General features: G+C 31.2%; 1 protein-coding gene across 1 annotated transcript in view; it reads right to left on the bottom strand.

Annotated features, from left to right (window-relative positions):
- Positions 1 to 3,087: 3,087 nt before the first annotated feature.
- Positions 3,088 to 11,144, bottom strand: part of LOC129222588 (uncharacterized) — a 30,190-nt gene continuing 22,133 nt past the window's right edge. Inside the window, 2 exon segments of the mRNA XM_054857101.1 lie at positions 3,088 to 3,224; positions 9,773 to 9,887. Coding sequence (XP_054713076.1) covers positions 3,108 to 3,224; positions 9,773 to 9,887 — 232 coding nt within the window. The 3' untranslated portion in view covers positions 3,088 to 3,107.

Genomic DNA, 11,144 nt, shown 5'->3' with positions numbered 1-11,144 from the left:
AATAAGACTTCTTAAAAATCACCTCAACAGGTACTCTTAATGTGTAAGTACACAAGGAAAGGCACAAGCCATAGCAAAGCCAATTTTGCTTAACTCACCTCATTGCAAAGCTGTAGTCGTGAGAAAGTTATTCTGCAGTAAATGCAATGTGGATTTGTGAAGAAGCTTTTGGTGCCCAATGAAACTCCAAAAAAAAAAAAAAATCTTTTCCCAATTTTTAAATAAATATGAGAGAAACACTATAACATCCTATTCTGGAAACAGACTGATACATCAGAGTGAACAAGATGTTTTTCTGTTTCTATCATATTTCATTTTCAAAATAGCTTTTTAAAAGATAAATAAAAAAACTATTTCTGTCGACTAACAGTTGCGAAATCACAAAAGACAGTTTCCATGACAATCACCATTCTTTATTCAATGTAAATCGAGATTTTCTCGTAAACGAGAAATAATAATTTAAGTTAATTTTTTATGCTTCTCTGAAAGAACACCATCGGAAAGAAAATTTATTTTTATATGAAAAAATATGTTCTTTCTAATGGTATAAACGAAAAGAAGATGTAAGTTGACAAACTTGAGCTGCAGCTCACTGAAAATAGGCTATTTTTCATGTGAACGATTTTGATAGCCACTTCGAATGGCAATATTTTGTAGAAAATCAATATTTATGCTCTGCAACTTTTACCCATCAAAATCATGTATATTGACAGTAGAATTACTAAGTACGAGCTTTTGAACTATCTTTGTTCAGAATTAATGACATTCTAAAATCCAGGAAAAAGTTTATCCACTGTGTTTTGTCAAATCTTTGCCTGCATGCTACACAAAAGTTAATGAACTTAAACTCACACAATTACTAGAACATATTGACAATTAAAAGTACTTTAAGTTCCTAAACTTTCAGCCTTCCAGTGTGATAAAATTTTTCACAACTTGGGCTTAAGCATGGCAATTCGTTACGACAGACAGAATTTCAAGCTCAATTTTTTTATCCTTATTCAAAAGAACACCATGGAAGAAAAAACTTACTTTGATAGGAAAAAATGCATTCTTTCTAATGGTATAAATGAAAAGAGGATGCGAGGTGACAAATTTGAGCTACAGCACTTTGAAAATAGGCTTCTTTTTTTTCATTTGAATGGTTTTCATAGCCACTTTGGACGACAATATCTTTTAGAAAATAGATATTTAAGCTCTGAAAATGTAACCCATTAAAAACAAGTGTTTTTACAATATAATCATGAAGTAAGAGCCTTTGAATTATTTTTGTTCAGATTTTATGGTAACCTAAAATCCAGGAAAAAATTTCCCCGCCTCACTTTTTCACGAGCTTACACGCGTGCTATAAAAAATCTAATGAGCTCAAATTCACAAAAATACATGAGTGTATTAACAGCCAATTGTACTTTATGCTCCAAAAATTTCAGGCTTCCAGGGTGATAAATTTTTCTGCAAACTTTGGCTAAAGATGGCAATTTTTCACAAAAAGCTCATCCGCCATTTTGGGTCATTTTTTTTAAGGAGATTCTAGATAATCAGGATTTAGGTCTCGGAAGCTGAAAATTTGCATTGATTAGTTTCAAAGGCATCTCTACACTTCTATAAAATTTCATCCAATTCGGAGATGGTCGAGTGGGGACCACTAGGTCACTTGACATGGAATGAATGATTCTATTGGGAAAATACTGTTTTTTCCCACCATCAAAAATCTGAAAAATTCCCTACCCGGAGCGGACCCGCCCCACCCTAGCTACGCCATTGCATGTGAGGCAGAGAGAAGCAAATGCATGAAAGAGGCAGAATTAAAAATTTGGAGATAACCAGCACAAATGGTAAACTTCTCCATTGTTTTGAGGCAAGAGATAGTGGTATTAGCTCTGGCAGGTGCCGCTATACAGCATGATTTAGAAAAACTTTTCAATGAAAGCCTATCAGGGATCGGAACTTTAAACGTGTTTTACAAATTAGGAAAATTACTACTTTTGTAGGATTGTGGACACTTGGATCAGTTTATCGGAAGAGGCTGTAACGAGCAAGGTGGTTGCTCACTGATCTTCATTGTGGACTAATAAATTTACTAGGACCGGCTTAGCTGGGCTCGTAGCCTGTTGCTGGTCATCACATTTGTATTTGTATTACAGGAATAGATTTCATGGTAACATTTTCTGTATTAATACCGATCAGTTTTTTCTTGACATAATTTTTAATATTTTGAGACTCCGACCTTTTAAAACTTTTCTTTTCTACTTTTTAATTTCATAAATATGTTTATTATGAGCAATGAAACTCCCATATAGAAGATAAACATCTTAAAATTTACTGATGATGTGTTTGGATTTATAAATGCTGTTGCATGCATTATAACTTAATAATATTTATCTGTTTTATATACACATTTACATAACTTCAACTAATCTTATTATTTTTTTCATTTTCCCTTTAAAATACATTTTTATGTATGCTATTTTGATATCAAAATATTACTTGAATGGGAGGAATCTATATAATATTTATTTATAATTTAAAACTTGAATAAAAATTCAAATTTTTAACTAAAAACTTTAAATTTACTGAAAAAGAGGAGAAAATGATTTTGTCCTGGGCCGTTTTGACCAGGTCCGCCGCTTTTTTCTGGGTTGGGAAAAATAGAACAACCCTGGTAAGAAGTGCAGTTTCATTTACGTTATTATAACTTTAAAAAATTTAAAACAGCAAAATTATAGTTTTATACATTTGACTAACTTTTATGAGGAAATAAACAAACTATTCGAAATCTGTAGAAAATGAATGATCTTCGTACAATCGAATCAAAATTCGTTATCGAAAATTGTGCAAGTTGGCAGCTCTGTATTCCCTAATGCTCCAAAAGCATTTATTTTTGAAAAGCTTTAATTTTTGCAAGCCCCTCATAATGTTGAAAATTTAAGCTTCACGAAATATTTCACTTTTATTGATATAATCAACTTTTGGTTCAATTCATATAATATTCTCGAAGTTATCAGCCCACGAAATCACCAATTCTTTCACTTTCGCGAAAATTACAGACAATAGAAGAGCCAAAGAAAAACTTAAATATGTTTTATTTTCTGTGCTAAGGTAACATCTCATCTCGTTAAATTGGATCTAACTTCTGCATCTTCACTAACAGCTTCTTTGATCTCACGCATCAAATAAGGAATTTTTTCTCGATCAGGCAGATTCCTCCACAATGCATAATTAATCTAAAGGGAAAAAAATCATTTAAAAAGAAATAGCATTGCACACAGATACCGATATTCATTTGAGTAGAACAAAACGTGAGTTTTGCAAAACTTAAAATTATAATTTTCGAAACAAACTGCATTTCATGGAAAAATATGCTGCTTGCTTTACATACACTCATCCCCCTTCAACTCCTATAGATACATATTGTAGGTAGGATGAGAACTGCATCTCATTCAAGTTTTTACTTAATAATTTATCTTTTAAAGCAACATTAGGAATTAATAATACTTGGTTTTCCTTTTCAGCAAGAATTACAAAATTTTTTAAATTGTTTTTACATACAAGAATTAATCCTGAATATTTTCTTTGAAGATTAACTGGTCAGTAATTTATCAATTAAAATCAATCTATTTAAATTTCAGGCATATAAATAAGGACAGGGCAGGATTATAAATTTTTGAGCATTGGGGTTATGCATTATGGAAGTTATGTAGCTTGTACAATGTTCCCCTTCAACTGTCTTGAACCAATGTATTTCTGATACAGAATCAAAAAAGACAAATTATTTTTTTGAATTCATACAAAATGTTCCAAAACAATGACATTGAAAATTCTAAAACTTGAGAACATTTCACATGGTCAAAATGTACTAGTTGAAATGAACTTTAGAATCAAATATTTATCTAGTCCGCATTTCTGGTTGCTTTTCCATTACAGGGGTCTGTCCAGGATTTTTCACAGGGTCCGTTTTTTGTGAAAAATCAAATAATTTTGTGAAAAATGAATTAATTTTGTGAAAAATCAAAAAATTTCGCAAAAAAAAAAAAAAAAAATTTTTTTGTTAAAACGAAATTTTGGAATTTAGAGATGGCACAAGCTGCATCAATTAAACTTAATATTTCTGTACAGTATTTAAAATAATTGTTACAAAAAAAAAAAAAAAAGATATAAAATTCAGAATAGGGGGTTCAGCATTTAACTTTTTGACACAAGACACTCTTAAAAAGCACAGAATTTCGTTTAAAATTTATAAATTCCGTGATTTTAACAAAAATAAAAAGATGTTTTAATTGTTTACCTCTTAACAAAGCGTAAATATCATCAAAAATTCGAAAAATCGGATTCCCATAGCGGATGCAACGAGATCGCAATTCTCAAAGTGAAGGCATCAAAAGTATAAAAACGGCTCGTAAAAGAAATATTTTTGATAAAATTATTTTAAAATTGCATTTTAGAGTCCTATGATAAACATTTCATTAATATCTGTGGACACAGTTGACGCAAAAAAATAAATAAATAAAATAAACCCATCTATTCAGCATTTTAATTTTTACTCATAACAGAAAATGGAATTTTGGTTTAAAAAACTTGAAATGAGAGTTCTAACAGTAATTAAGAGACTTTTCATTTATTTGCATCCTAATAAAGCGAAATTAGCTTGAAAAAAGAACAAAATATGATTCTCATATCGGATGTTAAAAGATTGCATTTTTCAAAATGTAGACATCTAAAGAAAAAAAACGGTAATTAAAAGAGTTTAATCATCCTTGTTAGTATCGAAAAATCAAAACCCATATAATTTTCTCCCAAAATAACAGTTAAACATCGCACCACACCGCACCGTAAAAACGCAAATATTGACCATCTGGTAAAATGATGAGAATATTTTCTAATTAAGTCATTATAAAGGTTCAATGTCAGATGCTAAGTGGTGATAATTTTAAAGTTGGTAACCCTATCTGAAGCGATCATATTTCTCCCCCACCCTTACTATCACTTTGCAGTTTTAAGTTCATTTCGCAGATATAGTATATTATTATTGTTTATTAAATCATGAGCCGAGAAAAGTGCTTACCAATGCCTTTTCAGAAAAGTTTACAGCAACACCGCTGCTAATTAGGTGTGATAAAACAAACAACCATTATATTTATTTGGCAGTAGCAATTATTGCTTGCAGGAACATCGCAAGAGTGCCGATTTTCTTTTCTTTTTCAAAATCAGCCGATTTTGTATAAGCTGATCCCTCTAATTTGACTTTTAAAAAAATCCAAAAAACATCGGTTTATACACAGAAATATGCGGTTTATATACAGAAATATGCGTTATTTTGCTTTCAGATTTGTTCTTTCAATAAACAATTTGTGAAAGATCCGATCTTGTTTATCAGAATTTTGTGAAGGGTCCGATTTGTTTGATTGGGATTTTGTGAAAAGTCCGTTTTGTTTGATCGGGATTTTGTGAAAGGTCCGTTTTGTTTGATCGGGATTTTGTGAAAGGTCCGTTTTGGTTGATCGGATTTTTGTGAAGGATCCGTTAACGGATCCAAATATCCTCTGGCCAGACCCCTGCATTAATATCCTCTCTTGTGAGGAAAAAATATTCATCCCTGATATATGTACAGAGGGTTTGTCAATATTCAAATGAGTTAAAAGCAGTTCAAGGCTTCAGCGCTTTCATCCAGATTTCATGTGATGTATTTGAGATTAATAAACAGTATTTGAGATGAATAAACAGTAGAAATATGATGCTGGCAGATGATGTTTGTTGGTCGATCAAGTCCTTTTTTCCCCGTTTAAATTTCAATATTTTAAACAACTCCATTTACTTATCATTGGTATTATACATTGTCGAACATTATTATTTACTATTACTTTATCTATATGATAATTTTGATACTCTTTCAAGCATCAAACTAATTAACAATCTTTGCAACACATCAGAAATATTTTGTGATGTAAATTGTTTTTATAATTTCCTGTACCTAATTTCAACCCTCTTAAGCGGATTCCTCTAGATTACTACTTGATGCATGTACAGTAAAACCTGTAAAGTTGACCACCCTTGTAAGTTGATTACCTTTTTCAGGCACGGAATTATTCTTTATCGTATAAATCAACCTCTGTAAGTTGACCACCCACTTAAGTTGACCAATAAAGTAGTGCACAGCAAGTGGTCAACTTACACATGTTTCACTGTACTTTGCAATTTGTTCACTGTTCAAGAATTTTCAAGAACATACAGAAATAGTTTTCTTATTAAGAACAATGTTGTAAAATTCAAAGTAAGAGTGGACTCTCAATAAGGAAATACAATGCCCGCCACTTTTTAAAATCACATTAGTTCTGAAGACATTTGATTTTATAAAGCAGCTGATTTATAAAACGACATACCAACACTCAAAAAAGCCTTGAAGTTCAAATACTCTAACTACAAAATGAATTATTTCATTTATTTTTGTTTCAAGTGTTTCAAAATACATTTGACATTTTCAGCATGAATTACATTTTTCAAAATTTGCACAAGGATTTTAATCAACTCTCAGTTTACCAATAGTTTAACAGAATTTGAGAGTAAAGAACAATATTGTTTGAAAGTTTTCAAAATGTTTTGTAAGTTTCAACATTATATTTTCCTCTTTGCTCTGAAGTGAATCGCCTAACATCAAGCACTTTTCTGCCATCTTTTGAAAAAAGCAAACTTGCCCTCAAGATTTCCTCATCTTCTTAAACCGATTCCTTCACTTCTTGGTGCTTTATCAATTTTTTATGTTTTACATCCAAAAGTTTTATTTTATAAAACAGCAATACTGATTTTATTAAAGAATGGTTTGATGTTGCAATGATTCTGCTCTTCCAGATTTGTTTTTATAAAGCGGCTGATTTTAATATCCAGTGATTTTATTATTGGCGGGTACTGTACTAAACAAAAAATTTTAGCTGTTTTTTTTGTTGGAAATTAAAATTTTCTGCAAATTAAAAATGGATTTTTTAGAAAACTTTTTTATGCCAATGCTTTAATTCCACTGCAATGAATGTGCCACAGTACTCTGCATTTTATCCCCTTATTCAGGGTCATAACCAGACTTTTGTTTCAAAGGGTGTTTTACCAAACACATTTTTTGAAACACTTATATGGTCTATCAAATTTGGTTTCATGTGTATTCTGTTGGTTTTTGCTACAATAGATTATCTAAAAGGAGAGAGGGGATGTTCTTACAAAATACCACATTGTTACATAATAAATGAATTTCTCAATAACTACCATATGCTCACAATGAGCTCGTACAATTTTTCAGTCATACTAATTTCATTTCACAAATAAAATTGAAATAATAATAATAACAATAATGTTATTTTTGTCACCAAAATATAAATACAGTAAATTCCCGATTATCGGCTGTAGGTTTATGTGCGGGTCTTTTCACTATTTTTTTCAACTGTTACTAATTGTTTTTTTTAAACTTATGATTGTGTTATTGTTCATTTTTAGCTTTTACATATGTATATTTTTTACATTCAATGCTAGTAGATGAGATATAGTAATGTTTTTAGCTATAATTTGTGAGTGTTATTCATATTTTTTATCGAGTAGTATTTTTTCTTACCTAGTATTCGGATTATCCGCGGTTTCAACTTATCCGCGGTAACCGTGCCACTCTATTCCGTAGATAATCGGGAGCTTACTGAAAATAAAATAAATGATGGAAAGCATTTCTTTGGATGAAAAATTTTGGAGGGGGCTTGGACCCTATGAACCACCCCCTTGCATACGGCCCTGCCCACAGTGTTTCATTTTGATAGAGAAATATGATAAAAAATGTTTCTTGGTGCTGAATATTTGTTATTTACCCAAACAAATGCAGAATTTTTTATTTAACATAATTTTTTTCAAGAGCTATCGCTTCAGGAAGTTTTAAATACAAATTATAAGATGTTGCAAAACAAGGAATAGCCATTTTTTCTAGTTTTGAATTGCTTTTAATTGATGTTGTGCAGTACATCAATATCCATGCAGTTGATTCTCTATTTAATGACTTTTAAGGGACCACAAATAATTGTTCTTAAATAGCATGCGTCCTTAAATAGAATGCTTCTAAAACTACAGTGGAGCATTCGGGACCATTTAAAGTTGTCTTTAGATAGATGAATTATATTGCAAAAGCACTTGATTTTACATCATGGGCTTTACTGAATATGAACTCATGAGGGTATATATACAGTAGACTCCCGATTAATCCAGACTAACATGGCGGATTGGAAGTCCGGATAACAAAAAATCTGGATAGGATGGAGTTCCATCTTCTAACTCCATTTCCTACATAATTCAAAACACATGTAATTCAGAACTAGAAAAATCTTAAAAACTTTACATGTCCTACCGGGCATGTTGTCTGAAAGGTACATGCCCGAATAAACTTTTATATGCCTAGGTTTTTTTTAATTGTATAATAATAAAAATATTTGAGTTTGTTGTCTAGCATTAATCGCATAAAAAATTAATTTCACAGCTTTATATCTGAATCAAGATTTATTTCAATATGCAACATAAAAAAAGTTTAAATAAATAGTGCATAATAAGTCATTAAAATTAAAAATACTTAATTTAAAAATTGTAATATTTACATGCCCAGCTGGGCATGTAAGGGTAAAAGATTCATGCCCGATCGGAATTTTTACATGCCCTGGGCATGTTGGGCAATATAATTTTCGGACCCTGTTATAATTACTTATTTTAGATAAAAAACAAAAGCAGAAGTAGTACTTACTATTTATTTAATAGATAAGTGTCGTGTGTAAAAGTGACTACGAGATAGCTTCTAACTAATGTGCAACGGGGGATCAGAATGCACGGAGGTTGCGGGCAGGGCAGGGGTGCCCATTACTCCCAAGTTCAATGGTGCACATCTCCCCCCCCCCCAAATTTTTTCTCAATCCTCTTTCTCAATCCTCTTCTTCCTTCTTTATTTTTTACTTTTAGCTCCCTTTTTTATTTCATTTATTTTTAAAAATATTTTTTATAATTTATTTAAAAAAAATAAGTTTTTTTAATTTATTTTTTAAAAATATTTTTTAATTAATTTATTTTTTAAAAATATTTATTTATTTATTTATTTTTAATTATTATTAATATTTTATTAGAAAAGTTCTGTGCTACACCAATAACACACAAGCCAACTAAATAAATAATTGAAATAAAATATAAACAGAATAAAATAAAATAAAAAATAATTTGACTTAAAAATAAATCAATAAATAAATTTAAATTAAATTTATAAATTTTTTAAATCCCCCCAAAAATTTTGATGGCACAACTTGCGCCATAATCCCCCCCCCTTTGGGCACCCCTTGTGCAGGGGGTAGAACATGAAAAACATTTTAGTATTCTTTATTTCTCCCGAGCACTTTCATGACTAGTTTTACAAATGAACGATTTCAAACAGTCTTTACTAAGCCGGATAGTACGGAGTCCGGATAGTCGCAAGCCGAATAATCGGGAGTCTACTGCATATGCAGTCAACTCTCAATAACTCAAAGTACCAATGCACCCACTAAAACTTTCTCGAGTTTTTGGTTGTTGAGTTATGGGAAGTATGGGTCAGAAACCCTCTCAAGAGTTTGGAACCCAATGAAAAGATTGAGATAAGAGAAATATTTGAGTTATCGAGAGTTGACTGTATGTCAATTTTTATGTACTTGCTAAAGTATGTTAGTTGACAAAGATTTGAATTAAAAATTAAGAAAGGAATACAATTGTACACAATGAATAAAGAAATCAATACACTTACAACAACAGGATTATACTTCTTAAAGGCTAGATTTCTAACTTTCAAATCCATCCAACCATTTAAAACTTCTGGGTCTTTGCAATATGCAGTTTCATTGCCAACAATGACAGCAACACTAGTGTAATAAATGCAAGTTTTGTTACTTTAAATGTGAAAAATGTAGTCTGGTAAGAACACTAAAAGAATTATCATGATTAAGATTTTGTTATCAAATTTTATGCAAGTGTGACAACTTCAAAAAAAAAAAAAAAACTTTTGCATGTTTTTACTTGTTTAAACAGAAAAATGCTATACAATTTTAAAATTTGGTTCTCTTTAAAAAAAAAAAAAAAAACATTAATGCAAGCCAGAAGCTATAAGTAAAAATTAAAACACTGCCACACATTTAGTTTTTAAAGTTCAAGTTCACAAAAGTAAAATTATGATAAAAAAAAAGTTGAGATCTTAAGAAGTTTCATGATTGTCAGCTACAATTGGTTAACTCTGGCACACACTAGAAGTGCAACATCAAAAACAAACTATCAATAGTGTATATAGATCAGGGGTCTCCAACCATTTTTGCTCAAAGGTCACTGAAAAACATACATGCTAACTCCCCCCTCCTAAAAAAAAGCAAGAGCTCATTTTGATATATATTCAACACCTAAGTGACATAATAATGAGAAAAACTTACAGCAACATATCTGATAAACATTAAAACTTAAGTCAAGGTACTAAAAACTATACAACATTACTTTTAGGAATTGAATGAAAAAAAATAGTCAGTATAACTGAGAACACAATAATGATAGGTTGATTTTTCAATGGATCTTTAAAGGAAGACTTGGCTTTTAATAAGAAAGCATATATTAGGCCAGTGTGTAACTTTGACGGTTTTTAATTATGCCCATTTTTCATGGTTTTAAAAGCTTAATACATATCTGTATTTTCATTTAAGGTGATTTTAATTTTTATGCAACATTCACACTGCATCCGCACATCCGTCACCGATGTATACTTTTCTCCCTAAAACCAGTTTTCAGCCGGCATTGCCATGACAGCAAGCCGTATTGTGTGGGAGCCGTCGACTTGCCTAGAAGCCAGATATCTGACGGCTCTGACGTCCGTAGAGTTGGGAGTCGCATTTCATTGGTCTCCACGAGATGAGCGCTTTCTCGCTATTGGGTGAGAGTATTGACATGTGCTTTACACGCGTTCGAATGTATGAATTCTTCCCCCTGTTCGGAAAACATGAGTGTGTCCGCTTGACCTGGCGAACGTGATGTGCGGACGCTGTTTGAATGTTGCATTAGATGTTGATGATGAAAACCTTATCTTTTCAAACTGTTTTTGTTTGTGAAGTGCAGTTTGATAAGCATGGAAAAGAAAACCA

This window comes from Uloborus diversus, chromosome 5, assembly GCF_026930045.1.
Source record: "Uloborus diversus isolate 005 chromosome 5, Udiv.v.3.1, whole genome shotgun sequence".
In the NCBI taxonomy this organism is placed as follows: Eukaryota; Metazoa; Arthropoda; class Arachnida; order Araneae; family Uloboridae; genus Uloborus; species Uloborus diversus.
The sequence above is the reverse complement of the archived record's forward strand: the minus strand, read 5'-3'. Positions and strand labels throughout refer to the sequence as shown.